Source organism: Dermacentor silvarum, unplaced genomic scaffold, assembly GCF_013339745.2.
Source record: "Dermacentor silvarum isolate Dsil-2018 unplaced genomic scaffold, BIME_Dsil_1.4 Seq520, whole genome shotgun sequence".
Taxonomy (NCBI): domain Eukaryota; kingdom Metazoa; phylum Arthropoda; class Arachnida; order Ixodida; family Ixodidae; genus Dermacentor; species Dermacentor silvarum.
This window is the reverse complement of record NW_023606368.1, coordinates 32,844-48,234: the sequence shown is the minus strand read 5'-3', so window position 1 is coordinate 48,234 and position 15,391 is coordinate 32,844. Positions and strand designations below refer to the sequence as shown.

General features: G+C 46.1%; 1 protein-coding gene across 1 annotated transcript; it reads left to right on the top strand.

Moving 5' to 3' along the window:
- Window positions 1-2,731: 2,731 nt before the first annotated feature.
- LOC125941878 (uncharacterized) lies at window positions 2,732-13,801 on the top strand. The gene is made up of 4 exons (XM_049659740.1): window positions 2,732-2,763; window positions 3,011-3,117; window positions 11,030-11,127; window positions 13,605-13,801. The coding sequence occupies exons 1-4, from the start codon at window positions 2,732-2,734 to the stop codon at window positions 13,740-13,742; spliced, it is 375 nt and encodes a 124-aa protein (XP_049515697.1). The 3' UTR covers window positions 13,743-13,801.
- The last annotated feature ends 1,590 nt before the right edge of the window (window positions 13,802-15,391 follow it).

Here is a 15,391-nt window from a genome sequence, read left to right as displayed (position 1 = left end):
TTCAGACGAGTGACAGAGTCGAAAACCGGTCGCAGCCTCAGTATCGTATTAAGTTAATAAAATCGTTCCTCCTAAAAATAACCACTAAAATCCATAAATAATGATTGATAATTTTTATTCATAGAAAACATAATAAATTTTGAAGGAAAACTTAATTTGTAGCGTAAAAAATAAATAATACGATTAACAAAATTGCGACTACGAAACTAACGGCATACTGGATACCGTTGCAAAAGACTGCTCACAATAAAGTCACGCACGCACGCACACACTTAAACACTCATGCTCAAACACTGGTTTGGCGTTCATTGCGTCACCTATGAGTAAAAGTTATTACTAATATCTTTATTTTTATGAACAATAAGTTGTTTAAGTAGTTTGGAGCATCTTTGCAGATGACGCGGTAAAAAGTAGGGTATAACGTGGGCGCGGAACTGTTGTTTGATTTTTTCATTTCTCTTTGGCCTTCGTTTGTTTCACTGAACATAGGAGAGCTGCAGGCTTGGGAGGCTTCCATGGCAAGAATTTTATCGCATGCTTCTGCAAGGCGAGTGTCGGGAGCAGCCGCTGAGACAGCGATTAGCTGCGTAATGTTGCGGCTGTTGCTGAATCCGAAACTCTTTCAACGCGCTGTGCTCTCAAAGCGCGTTCGTTGTTTGATATCTAGTACAACGGCCGTTGGATAAAAAAATGTATTATGCTTTCGAGACACAGGGTGTGGCACAGAAAATTCTAAGACCTCTGAAGTGTATGTTCACAGCCTGTGCGCGCTTGCATCCTACGGCTCGCACTGCGCGTCCGATGCTCAAAGGTAGCGTCGTCGCTTGTCGGCGCCTGCCTTATCGCCACCATCCGCGCTGCCGCCGTGTCTACTTTTGGGGAACTCCCTATGCACGCAGTCACCGTGTTTGCAAGTGAATTTCATTATTTTGCTCCCTAAAACGTGCGCATTTTGGATCGCAGCTATGGCTATGCCATATGTTGTATGTTAAAACGACGATGGCATTTGTACGCCGGCGAGCAAGTCACTCGTGGGCGATCATGAAGATGGTTCAACGTCGCAGTTTCTACGTAGCGTAAACGGCTACGAAAGCGGGCTGGTCCCGGACATAGTACAGTCTAACATGGCCCCTCAAAGCGCGAGCTGTCGCAAGAAGACGAGGAAGTTACGTGGGGCGCGCGCGCCGAGCATTCAAAGCTCTGACTGGTTTCAGAACGAGAGACGTACGCCTGCGCTCGTGGCCTAATAGAGCACCCGGCTGCTGCGCTCAAAGGTCAACGTTCGGTGCCAAAGTCGGTCACACACTGTTTTCTTTTCACGAAAGCGAGCCCAAACTAGAACCTACCTACCTACCGCAAAGTGACAAGAATGAGGCAAAGAATGCTTCTTAACAAAGTTTTGAAATGTCGCCTTCATATGCGAGTCCTAATTAGTATATGCTAAACTCAACTGCTACACAACAAAAAAACAACTACGAAAATCAACACAAATTACTCAATAAATTATTTATTGAGAAGCTCTCAATGGTAATATCATTGTGCAACGGTTGAGCGAACTCAAAGACTTTAGAGACTTTGTTGAAAGTCCGTTGATTCAACAATACCCCAACAATACGTCAATAGAAAATCCACAGTCATTTTTGTACGGGATACAATTGCTTTCTCTCTCTCGCTCACTCTCATTTTGTCTTTCTCCCGAGCATAGCGCGCACCACACGCACGCTCTCCTTTCCTCTCCTTAACGTCCTCAAGCAAGGCAACATGTGCACAGCATGGAGCGCAGGCGAAGCACACGGCGCTCCGCGAGGTTGTTGCTAGGCAACGTGCGCTGATGTCATCGCCAGGAGCAGTTCTTGTTCGCACTACGCAGCGCAACCAAGGTCTTAAACAGCTCCGTTGTTAAAAAGGGGTCAGAAAGTATTGCTGTAGGAATGAAGCCAGATGGTACGTAACGACTCATTCTCAGCTGATGCAGTTTTGCAGAACGAGGTACGTAATCTATTAGTGGATAGAGAAGCTGTGAAGAGGTGTTCGTGCAAGATGTTTATGCATTTACTTAAGCTTCAACTTTAATGTGCATAGTGATTAGGTAATTTCGAGTGATTGCGATAGTTCCCGCCGCTGATGCACTTCCTGGAAGGGCTTGACAAATACGAAAACCTGAGCCTGAATACCTTGCAATATATGCAGTGTTCCTTCGTTTTTGTCTCTTAATAACTCGATACTGTACTAGTATTCCTTGTCTTGCCAACTGCTCTCAATGTCGCTGCCAATGTTTTGGTATTTATTGAAGCAGTTTTGGTTCTACACCTTACAGGATATTTTTGAGGCCCAGATGTTTACGTGTATGTCGTATACATTCTGAGATGAAATAAATGTCAAGCTACAACAAAAGCTGTGGCATCACACTGTCGTCATTAGTGCTGGCGAGAACGCGAGAACGCAAAATTCAAGACAGGATGTTTTGCCATGTTTTGCTCTCCTCGTGTGTCATTCTTGAGCGACATCGTTGTACGCCTACCGAATCCAGAAAGATATCAGAAGTAGTGTATTGGTGTCTGATAATTTAGTATTTATTGTAGTCAACACAACTGACATGTGAGGCGGAAGTACAGCGACAGCTTTTTGATATGATAATAAGCACGTCTTGCTCTTTTCGAGCTGTAAACGCCGCGAATTTGCACCACTCTTCGGGTTCTTTAGTGCGCCACTTGTTGACTGGTTTCTAAAAATGCGCTCATCTTGGGGTCTTCGAAGGATCTCGTGAGCAAGTGAACCAACAAAAGAACAGCCCAATGTAACTGAACTATCCCTAACACTGGCAGTACGAGGCTTCGTAAGGTATGCTCGAAAGGGAACCCCGATATTGGTGGATTGCATCGACAGCACTAACTTACGGGTCCGGTTAAGAGTACAAAGAATCTTTGGTGTTTGCTGAATTTTTTGCTGGTGTTTAGGCAATATAGCGTGACTGATGAAACCGAACTTGCTATTCTGTCTTTCTTTGCAGCAGCGAGCCGGACGTCTTCCTCCTGTATCGCCTGTCCTCGTACTGGAGTTCGTTCATTGCCCTCCTAGCCACAGTGTTACTGAGCCTCGTGCTAAGCCTCATAATCGGTAAGAACCATGTCACCCCGCCCTCTTTGGCTTTGCCGGTCCTGTCACTAAATTATCCGGCACAACTTAATTTCCTAATGTTGCCCACGTATCATATGTTGCACAGCACGGAGAAATTGCTCTTCCTAAAATATTGCAAGAGCCCCACTCGAGTTGCCTAAGTATGCGTAAGCGTAGCCCCAAATTTCAGTTGTCCCACCCCCAAACTTAAGTTGGCGCACCTCCAAAGTCCAAGTTGGCTAACCCTCAAATTTAAGTTGTCCCGCCCATAAATTTCTAGTTGGCCCACCCCAAATATCAGTTTGCCCACCCATATATGTCAATTTGCCCCACGCCCAAATCTAGGATGGACCACATCTAAATTTCCAGTTTGCCCACCGCAAAATTTGGGTGGCCCACCTCCAAAATAAAGTTGACCCACACCCGAATTTTCGTTGGCCTACCGTCAAACTTTTCGTTGGCCCCCTTGCAAATTTCTAGTTGGCCCACCGCCAAATTATACCTTCACCCACCCCCAAGTTTCAGTTGGCCCACCTCCAAATTTCAAGTACGCTGGACCTTAATTTTCAAGTTGACCTACCCATAAAACTCAGTTGGCCCACCCCTTGCATTTCCTCAGCTTCCCCATGCATTTTCTATGGAGCCGCATGTATCGCTACAGGTATCCTCTGTGATGAATTTGTTGTTTAAGTTCTTCCTTATTGCTTTAAAGCTACCAATTATCTACATTTACACTATTATAACTAGAGACCGGATTTGAGGCAAATGCCTTTTTTGTTCCTTGCACTCCTATCGCCCTATTTTTATATGTGAGTGTGATTAGAGGTTAAGGAGGGCCTTTATAGTGTTTTATAGTGCTCATAAATGCCTATTTTGGCGTTTGTGCCTAAATGCCTATGAACGCCTATAAATGCCTATTATAAATATCGGCGCCTACATGAACACAATTTAGCCTCAAGATTCGCTTGCGAGTGCAGTTAGAGATCGTTATTCCTGTAACCGGGCAACATTGTTCGGAACTCTACGGGGTTCAACGTAGTCCTCTAGTTCAACCAACTTCCGGAAACAACCGTTAGCAGCAGTGAAGCGGGACGCACCGGCCAGTATACGCCGCCGCTCTGACTGTATCGGCATCAAAGTGCCGAAGTGAAACGCCGGGACAGCAATAGAAGAGTGAAGCACGTTGTTTATTGAATGCGGTTATTATACTACTGCAAGGAGAGGGAAAAGATAGTGTGTTCGTTGATAAAGACATGGGTGTTGGTTTGGCTTCCATCATTGATAACTTGTGCGCAAGCAGCAGCGCGTACACATGTGCGGATACGATACATCTTCCTTCCTCAAAGAATATTGATAGAAGCTGGTTCACTGCGTGCTTATTTGTTTGAAGTTAGCGTCGTACGCTAGCCGCTGGGGTGGTCTTGGCTGTCGCTGGGACCTCCTAAGTGCCAAGGGTGGCGGGCTTGTTCTCTTGCTCCTTCTGTGCGACCGGCTTCTGATGACCTCGTTGAGGAAACTTGCTCGTCGTCTGGTTCGTCGTCAGTGTGGCTGAATGAGACCTCTGGACTAGGGTTTTCCTTTGTTGCGAGAAGATGGCGTCTATTTCGCCGTATTGTCTTCTTGTTCTCCGTTCGAACGAAGAAGGACCGTGGACCTGCCGGTGCAATTACGGTGGCTTTCGGTGACCATGATTTTGCCCTCACACGCACGACGTTGTCACGTTCGAGGGGCGGCTGTGGTCGATGGTTTCGAATGGTCTGGCTGTGTTTCTTCACTTGAATGGCCAGATGATGCGTGAAGTCTGGGTGCAAGGTGCGTAAATGTCTTCCCTGGAGCATCTCGCCTGGAGATCGTCCGTCTTCCAAAAGGCTTGCTCTATAATTTAACAGACCTAGCCAGAAATCTTCGTTGGCTTCTGTGGTCTTTTTAAGGATCCTTTTCACAACCTGTACACCTTTCTTCGCTAATTCGTTTGAGCACAGATATCGCGGACTTGAAGTCACGTGCTCGAAGTCGTACCGTGCAGCAAACTGGGCAAACTCATGACTGGAAAACTGCGGCCCGTTGTCGGTGCATAACTGCGACGGGATGCCATATCTTGCAAACACGGCACGGAGTGCATCGACGACAGAAGTTGTCGACAGGTCACGAAGCTCGTCCACATCTGGAAAATTAAACGTGTCGCATCATAAACACAAAGGTAGTGCTTCCCGCCATACGCAAAAATATCAGCTCCAACGCGGTACCACACTTGTGTAGGTGTCTTCACTTGTGCGCAAGCAGAAGCACGCACAGACGTGCGGATAGGTTACATCTTCCTTTCTCATCTTCTGGTGATCTTCTGGTCCACGTATGTGGGTGTGGGTTCGCATCCCACTTCTGACACCATGTATCGGCATCTAAGTGCCGAAGTGAAACGCTGGGACAGCAATATAGGAGTGAACCACGTTGTTTATTGAATGCGGTTAATATACTACTGCAGGGAGAGGGAAAAGAGGGTGTGTTCGTTGATAAAGACATGGGTGTTAGTTTGGCTTGGATCATTGATAACTTGTGCGCAAGGAGAAGCGCGCACACACGTGCGGATACGATATACTGACGTGGCGCGAGCCGTTGGCGAATGTGAAACTGCGGACGGCCATCAGGAGAAAGGAATGTGAAGAGCAAACGAAGAAATAAAAATCTGATGCGCACGCGGCTTTTGTTTTGTTTGGAATTTACTTTGTAAGGTGTTCACCGCCATCGAGCGTTCCTTCTCAGCGTACAAGATGCCAAGTGACAAGAGGCACAATTTTGAATCGAAAAATTTGTAGATGGTGGTAATTTGCTATTGTTTCCACAATCTTCACAGTGATTCTTAGACTACGTTTCGCGTGCTCTATATACGAACAGATTTGTTCAAGCATGTGCAGTTCAAATGGGTGCAAGTGCATTTGGCAGTGTTGGGACGTGTTGCCTGTACGATTGGGATAATGTCATTGTATATGAGAAAATTGCCAGAGTTCTACCTAAGGGTCCTAATGTAAGACCATGTTAATTTCTTAATAAATCGTAGTCTCTCTTGCATTTATTATTTGTCTGTTTTTTGTGTATCTTAATTTATTTGCGTAAGGCAGACATAAAGTAACGTTTTTTTTAACCAGTGGTCGCAGCTTTCAAGTATTCTTTTTCATGCCTGTTTCACTATATATAAGACGCTCGAATACAGTGGCCATTGAACATGAATATGAGCAGTGTGCTTGTTGAATTAAGCCAGTTGATCGTCATTAGTCCAGCACTTTTATAGGACAATTGCATGGCTAAGTTCAACTGTTGGCGCATTTGTGCCATAATAAACCATAACAATTATTGTTTCCCTGTCGTAGATACAGGTCGCGCACGTCTTTATTTGAAATTATATGCATTTATGTAAAAATGTATTATGCCTATATTTACGACGTTGGAGGCCTAAAACATTGTTTTGCCTGCCTATTTTTGGCGCCTGAAACGCGCTTTTTAATGTCTAAAGATCCGGCCTCTAATTATAACGATTAAGTGTCGTAACTTCGAAAATGACGCGTTTTTGTACCGATACAAGAAATTACACTTTTCGCGCGACGGGGCTGGGGTACTCGCCAAAGAATGCTTACGCATTAATAAAAACTGAGCGCACGCTTAAGCTTCGCTTTAAAGAGTAGTACGCGATAGCATTCAAAGATGCATGACTGCTTCTCACGCTTCCCGGCAACTGGAGCTTATTGAACCGTAATGTTTACTGGAAAACGCTCGCGGTGACCGCTATCACGAAGGCGAGCGTTCTGGTACAAACGCCACCTCTAGCGTGGGCCGATCCCAGAGGTAGGGCCCAGCTGCACCTAAAAAAAAGTACATTACGCTCAGGTTTTTGTTATTGCTTCACAATTTTAATATTTCAGTCTGAGTAGATTTAACGCAAAATGCATACGCTGTCGGTGTTTTGTGTCATGACATTTGTTTGTCGGCTGTTATTCTCAAAATTGCAGGGAATAACTTTGTGAAGAATGTAAGACAAGGTATCAGAAACTTTAGTAATAGAATGGTGTGGCTATATTACCCGCATATACCGCATGTCATATAGCCAAGGCGAGCCATATTCATTTACATAAATTAAAGTCTTCTAGTTCACTATAACATAAATATATTTTTCTCTATCGGACAAGGCCGCCGACGCCGACACCTGATTTACCGCGACACGGGGCCATTAAAGGGATACTGAAGCACTTTTCAAAAACTGTCAACCAAATATTATAGTTTTTCACCTCCTGAATACGAAAAGTATAGTTTAACAGGCGAGAAGTCACCACTAGTCGCTTTAATTGAACAAAAAAATTACACCATCTTCCCGTAGGGGAACCCTGAGTAGTATGCGAAGGAGCCATGGCGTCGACCACGGCGCGGACACTGGCGTTGACGCTGGCGCTGTCCGTGGCACTCATCGCGGCCTTGCGTAGATAAGGTTTCCGACGCTGCTCGACGAGTAATGACTGATCTCGTCGAAAACCGCCAAGCCGCCCCCAGAGGCACCGGCAACAGTCACCAACGCCACGCGTGTTCGGCGCGAACGCGGATAAAACGCCGACGGCGTCGACCACAGTTCTGCGCGTTGTGGCGCCCCCCAGCGGAGTATGCAGCGCCTACCGTGGAGTCTCTAACCTAAGCTGCTTTACATTATCGCGCGCGGTGCCGCAGGTGTTGCCATTCGTTGAGCAATCCGGAGAGTAGAGGAGCGTCGGAGAGGAGAGGAGATGAGACAAGGAGAGGAGAGGAGGGGAGGAGGATGCGCATGGGCAGTGCGGATGTGGACACCGCACGGCGGACGCAGGGAGGGACACAGCCCCGACCATAAGCTGCTTCGCATCTAAAACAAGCCGCAGCATCTGTGGGAGACGCCGCCGGTCAGTTAACGGGCTCTGATGGGAAAGAGGGTGGTGACGTCATCTTAGGTATCGGCGAGGTGCGTGATTTGAATACAGCGCTCACGTAACCCCTGTAGTGACGTCATCCTTGCGCCCGGTCTTTCGCTGCTACGCTCGGGGCACGAGGGGGGGCAGAGCTTCAACGAAAATATAAACAGCGAGTTCCCCACTGCTACACGCGTAATCGACAAAATAAGTGTAGCAATAGAATTATGCCGTGTCAGCCTTCCAAACCCCCTTAAATCTTCCAATTTTAAAACCTCTTCAGCTTCCCTTTAAGGCTATCACGTTAAGATTGCGGGTTTCTTACCAAAGACGACCCTTCTAAAGCACAAAAAACGTTTAGCGTTGTGCTTAAGGTGTTACCGAAGGTTGCGTGAAGATGAGCTCTGTTACTGTCATTGTTGGCGTCGCACCGGCATGAATCTTTATTAGCAGGACCACACAACAGTGACGAATGTGGCGCAATACGATACATTGGCGCCTAGAGTTCCCACATAAATGGCAGCTCGTTAAAAAGTTTCATGCATACAAGAAAGGCGCTCTCGCATAAAAAAATAAGCGTCATAACCACTGGAATTGGCTTTTGGAGAAAGAACCCCTATATTTGCACGAAAATTTCTCAACAGTTTGTGGCACACATCTGCTTTCACTCAGCCATACGCTGCTACGCAGTCATATTTAAAGAAAAATCAAATCGAGAGTACGACAAAATATTTTGGAATTGGGACGGAACATCATGAAAAGTGAAGGTAAACAGCTACAGCAAAAGCTTTAGTAATTTATTTATTTTATTTATTTCAACGTACTGCAGCCCCGAAGGGCTATCGCAGGAGTTATGAAATACAGTACATAGAAAAGCATAACAAAGAGCACCGAACATCAATGATTAGTAATATACAATAAAAATTCATCCAGCGGTAAAGATTTTCTGTAGCCAGGCAGAGCATTCCACAATTCTATAGAACGGACAAAAAACTGTATTTAACCGCATAGGTACGATGGTGTAAAGATTACATTCAACTCATAGTGATGTCCTGTGGTCGTAGGTCTTGCAGGTGCGATGTATTTGCTAAGTAGAGGGAATTTTAGCGCGGGAATTTTAGCGCAAAAATAAATACTACAAAAAAATGACATGGCGCTACATGCGGTCGTCATAGTTTCGTAGTTTCGTTTTTGCTCCATGCATCATCATGCGCCTGTTCCACTCTCAGTGTTTGGTTGCGTGTTGCGTGGCTCGAAAAACGTTGACTTCGAGGGAAACAGCCAGAAAATGCCTCGTGTGTGTAGTGTTGAGGGCTGTATAAACTGCGCAAGGTGCTTCCTCAGGGGCAGCGACAGTGTTGACCCAACTGTGTCCTTTCATGTGGTGCCGCGCAATGAGCCCCGGCGTTCGCAATGGCTCAGTGCTCTTACAATGATAAAACGGCAAAAGAGCCAGAGAAACCGACGGCGTGATCTCTGCATCTCTCGCCCTAGGATTATGTATATAATCCTGCCCTTGGAAAGTATCTTGGCGTGCCCCAGAGGCCAGTCCTTTCTCGAGCAGCTGTCCCATCAATGTCGCCTTCGTCAAATCCCATACTGATGCCCCTGCAGCAGCAAACTGGCGGCTCGGTGAGTGCAGAATGTCATTAAAAAAAGACACGAAAAAACCATACCGAGTACACGCGCAACATTCTACGCTTGTTCTTTCGGCAACATCGTCGACTGGCGGACAGGCCGCCTCGCCTTCCGTCGACGAAAACGAGACTTCGCTTTCCGTCGGCGCAGCCGGCTGCTCACCGCCATCGTACGCGGAAACACCTACCGCGTGAGAAGGGAGGATTATTCCGTGCTCCGTTTCACTGAAGTCGCTGCAATGCAGTCCTGCTTCCCTGGCGAGCTCTTCGTTGCAAGGTTCAGTGTCAGTAACGGTATCCATCGCGGCTACGGAACACCTAAGCAAAAGTTGCAGCGAACGCAAACGCAGCGGCCATGAAACTTATGATGGAGTGAGCGCCTTGTCCGATTACGCAAGCGGTGACGTGTCAGGCCGCCCTTTGATTCGCGGAGCGCAATAAAATCCGTCATGACACTGCTTCAGCGCCGAATCCGCGGTGAGAGAAATTGAGGTAGAGATATTTGGTCTTTGTTTACAAATTTCTCCGGTAATAACTCATATTTTTGCACCCAACAAAAGCTGCATTCATTCCTGAAGGTCCCTCTTTTATTCCAGCTCAACTTCCTGTTTGTCTTTAGTGTCCCTTTAATGTCTGCATGACTGTTCTCAGTTATTATCCTGGCTTGGTAAACCACAATGTTCAGAAAGTGCATTCAATCACACATTTTGTTCCTTTACGCCAGTGTGGTGCTGCACGGTTATTTTGGCTCTTCTTTGCTCCAGTGTTGGTATTAGGACTATCACACACAGCCCATGCTAACCTCTCATGATTGTAAGCAGTTAAATCAATAAATACCTAATTCAATAAAATGTTGCTAATGTTCGGAGATCGTTGCATGAACCTGTAATGTTTGGACGCCACCAGAATAGATTAAAATATCAGAATTTAGTCAGACTTAATGTACATTTGGAACCTGATCAGTGCTGGTATATAAAACTGGCGAGATCTGATGCAAATACACCATCAGAGGCTCCGAATGTTCTAATAAAATGAACAAGAACATGTTTTCTACTTACGTGCCTCTACCCAGTGCTAAATGGTAGAGCACCCAGAAGTGTTGTACTAGTAGAAACGACCTAACACTCTGCTCACGTATGCTTGCTTATATGTATTCGTAGCGAATCTTGTATCGGTTCTTGCTTTTTAGTGACAACTTTGTGTGCAGTCTTTATTTGCTATCTATATCGTAATAGTAGAACAGCTGCCTTGACTGTTTTTGCGCGCACGGCCGGTGGTTTCCCCTTATCAATAAAAAAATGCAAATACTGGTGGCGGAAGAACGCCTGTCATCGTCCTCTGATACGTCCTCAACAGGCGCAGATCGAGTGGAGGTGGCCAGAAACGCCCGTCTTTCCAGTCCCCTATTCCTGACGCTGTGGACCCGACTTGGATGGCTTCCAGACTCGACAGTGGTGAGCTTTATTACATAGCCAGTCTATCGCCAGAGCACACATAGTACCCCGTCCCCGCCGGCATACTTACGCCAGAGCCTGTCTCAGTACTCAAATAACAAAAGCGAGTACCACATTCACGGACAATCTTCTGCTGCAATGAAACAAAAACTGGAGAAGCGGATCTTCCGGCAGCGTGGTACCACGCCATGTAGTTCAACAGAAAATCTCTAGCCACTTTTTAACAACGAAGCAGTTCTAGCTAACGGTAAAAAGTGCCACCTGCTGCCGCCGAACCGCGCCGAGCTATGACGTCACGGCGTTACCTAGCAACCACCTCGCGGAGCGCCGTGTGCCTCGCTTCCTCTCCGTGCCGTGCACATGTTGCCTTCTCATTGGACGTTAAGCATCGGACGATAGCATGAGCGCGGTGCGCGCCATGCTTGAGAAAGGGAAAGAGAAAATGAGAGCGAGATAAAAAAAATTGTAACAGCACCAACGAGGCAACGCGCAGAGCTGCTGCCAACGCCGCCCGCGTTGCCTAGCCGCGCATGCGCCGAAGCAGTAGCGCTGGCGTCACCTCGCGTTGCGTAATAACCACCGGCGGAGGTGCGCGCTCGCTTCGCCCGACACAGACATGGGTCCGCCGAGCACCCATCAGCTGCGCGCTAATGCACATGCGCCATGACGTCATAATGGAGTATCGTCTGCTGCGCGCCACCCGTACACTGTGCATAGCTTTGGCCCAGTGTGCATGCGCTTGGTCTCGGAGTTTGCCATAAAAGGGGCTGCGCCTAGTCGTGTCAACTTTCGCTAGATATCGAGCGGCTAGCCTACAACGCTTTGGCATCGCATAGCAAAAGCGTTCTTGGCATTCTGCCAACGTTGGTTAACCTGCCTGCGTTTGTGTCATGTCAGGAACGCTGTCGCTCGCAGGCGCTGACGCGTCCGGCGCTAGTCACGCGAAATGTCGCGAAAGGGAAGGTACCTCCGAAAATGATCGTTCGAGAATACCTTCCCTACATACGTAGTTAAATTACAGCAACTTAAGACCCAGCAGCAACCAAGCAGTAGCAGCCAGTAAAACTTGAGGATGCTAATGCTGACGAGAGTATTCGAAAGTGGGAAGGACTTAGGGATGCCTTTGTATAAGAGAGTTTATGCGTCGTTTTTGCTTTACTTAGCTGACATTATACCGTCTGTTTTACTTTGACTTTAACCGAATTTTTCAAAATCGCCTGACGCCTATAGCCAAGATGTACCCATTGAGCTGAATTAACCAAAGTGCCAGACATTAGTTACACAGAAATCTATATGCCAATTGACTATTTAACAAAATGTATCTAATAACTTGTCGAACTAATTACTTTCGAGCGCACGATGGAATGCCTGAATGAAGCGTGGTGTCGCATGGCTCCTCCACTTGGAATAAATTTTGACGCTAGCATAAATGTTGAGATAAACGCAGTAAAATTTGCGGTAAATTGTACTGTTGTTTCACTTAATTTTGTAACAGAACGCCTATTATACATTGAAATTCAAAAATTGTGGAGAACTGATGACTTCCGACGCAAATTTAAAGATGCACATCTGACAACTTGTGTCATCCTCAGAATTCGTACCAATAAATATGACTTTCAGAGTCACCGGCATCAATTCGTAGATTGCAATGAATAATCATTGTACAATAAATAAATAAAAAATTATACCTGCTAGAATCTCATATTTGCTATCGTTCTTACTGCAAATAATGTCAGCCTGTGAGGGTAAGCTAGCCCGAAAGCTTGCCCGGTTCTACATGTCACCAGTGATTTCAAAAATTTCTGTTAACGATAAAAAAAGCGTGCCATTATTATGAGATCTCCGTCCTGCAGCTTCTGTGCAATCATCTACGACAACGCAGTGTGACGACAATCTTTGCTTCTTGAAACATACTAAACAAGCTAATTGTGTGCATTGGTTCTTTTTACTAATGTTGTTTTAAAATGAACCATTGTGTTATATTGCGTAAAGCCAGCTACATCAAAGGAGACTTGGCGTTTCAAAGAATTCAACCAATATAAACTTCTACAACAGATGCGCTAACTCAATATCCATCCTTATTTGCTGGTAATACGAAGCTAAATCAGACACACAACAATGATTAATTTTGAGCAGCCTCCCGCATAGGTATAATTTGTATCGTGTACGCGGCACCTAATGATTCCGTTGTTTCCGTCAACCTCAGGCACCCAGCCAACTCGAACGTAACCTCCGTGCATTTGGTTATTTCCTGGGAGGGAACATTGAGTTAAGTGGTTTTTGTTACCAACAATCCTCTCCCAAGGAACAAGTTGCTATCTTATCTAATATAGCCTGAGATGTCTATCCAAAATGATGGAGCAATAAGTCTGAAGCGAAACACAGCTCTACACTTCTTGAAATATTATCACCCCACACTGAACTGCACTCTACAGGGGTTCTCAATATAACTTTTGCATTACGCATCTCATTCGCAGATGCCCATCAACTGCTGCGATGCGAGCTACAAAGACGGCTGCACTGAAGAACGTCCTGAGATCTTACCGCTCCACTTAGCGCCTGATAACTCTTCTCCGCTTATCAGTGACGATGCACTCAGAATAGCACGAGCGTAGGTCTTTGACTAGGTTGCACATTTGCTGTATTGACTTTCGTACTTGCAGCAGCGCGGTTATGTCACCCGGAGCATATGACTGGCCAATCCAGCTGTGGACTCTGTAAAATAGGAGGTATTGAAGCTGGCCGCACTGTAAAACTGGGCTTCAAAAAGCCCTCCCCCCCCCTCGCCTTAAATCATATTAGCCACTGACATTGAGTTGCGCTGCTAACTTAAGCTACGGAAGCGGCAATAAAACAACGCCGGATAATTAGCAGTTTCTAGTAGCTCTATTTCGCTGTATGCAAACCTCATTTGAAATGAAGCGTCCACCATGGAATGCTGACATGCCATCGCGCTACACGCTTCATATATAGGATGGCTCTCACCAGAGAAGCCCTGAGCTACTAACTCGGGGCCGTTTTTAAGGCCAGTCCACTGTAATAAAACGTATGCCACAAAACAATACTTTACAGAGCAACGCAATTGCGAGAACGTTCAATTGGTTCATTAGATGTCGCAAGTAAGCCTGGAATTGTGGCGCGTGTTGTACAGAGGTCAACACACTTCTCTAGAACGCACGACGTGTAGCACAAAATTGTCTGTACGTGCGGTTGCGTCACTAAATTTACAATTTACATTGATATCTCTGGACCTGGTGGTCCGCTTGAGGTTTGGTGGCTGCTTTGGCCCTCAGGAGTGTGTTCTAGACAAGTGTGCTGACCTCTGTACAAGTCGAACATGAACATATGCCTTACTTTTCTTTAAATCGGGCTTCAGACTCATGGATGGGACGTAACGTTGTTCCATTGCGCGTATTGTGCTCTCAAATATCTTGTAATCAGGGTTGTGCAAGTACTGCGGTTCCTGCAGTGTCTCAGTATCGAAATGCGCCCACTTACAGAAAACAAAAAACTCTTGCAAACTGGCCTATACAAACATTAGTTGAAACCACTATGAATGCGCTGCTGCGCTGTTTAAAAGACACCAGGCTGGGTGACAAATTGTGACAAGTTGTGACTCTGACGTAGAATGAATTACGGCGACGTTGACACTGTGTAAAACTATGTAACGCCTTCGCAGACTGTTGGACAGCACCCACAGAAACAGTCCTGTATTGTGTGTGCATTTTTTACAGCGAAGCTGTATATGCCTAGGCTGAAACACTCGTGCTCCGACAAATCATGCGGCGGAAATAAACTTATCGAAAACTCGCGTCTCGTTCACTTGGTATATACCAAAATTGACATGGAAGGGTACGAATGTATGGCTAACATGACTGGTAGGCCATGACATCATTAATGTCACATGCTCGTCAGTTACGTCATGATTAACGACAAAAAATGCCGCAGTTTCGCCCGAAAGACGAAGCATCGATTGTGATAGCAAATTAGGAGAGATATATTCGGAGTAGGGATAGTGGTTTTATCGGCTGCATCAACTTTGACACATTCGCTTACTAACTGAATTAACAATCTTGGTGTCAGCACGCACAAGCAAACATGAATAGATCACACTGAATGACCGCAGACAACGACTGTCAAAACGCTGGCAGCAAGCGCAGCCGTCGCAGCGGGCGAAGGCTCGCGCGGTCTATCGCTTCAACGGAAATTGAGCGGCGAATGCACAGCGCATACAAAGGTCAGAGCCGTGTAGAGATAAGAGACG

Bases quoted from the DNA above. Each gene is read 5' to 3' on its own strand.
- LOC125941878 (XM_049659740.1), top strand. From the start codon at position 2,732: ATGCGCTCATCTTGGGGTCTTCGAAGGATCTC. The intron at 2,764-3,010 runs GTGAGCAAGTGA...CTTTCTTTGCAG, and splicing joins TGGGGTCTTCGAAGGATCTC to CAGCGAGCCGGACGTCTTCC. The intron at 3,118-11,029 runs GTAAGAACCATG...CGTCCTCAACAG, and splicing joins CGTGCTAAGCCTCATAATCG to GCGCAGATCGAGTGGAGGTG.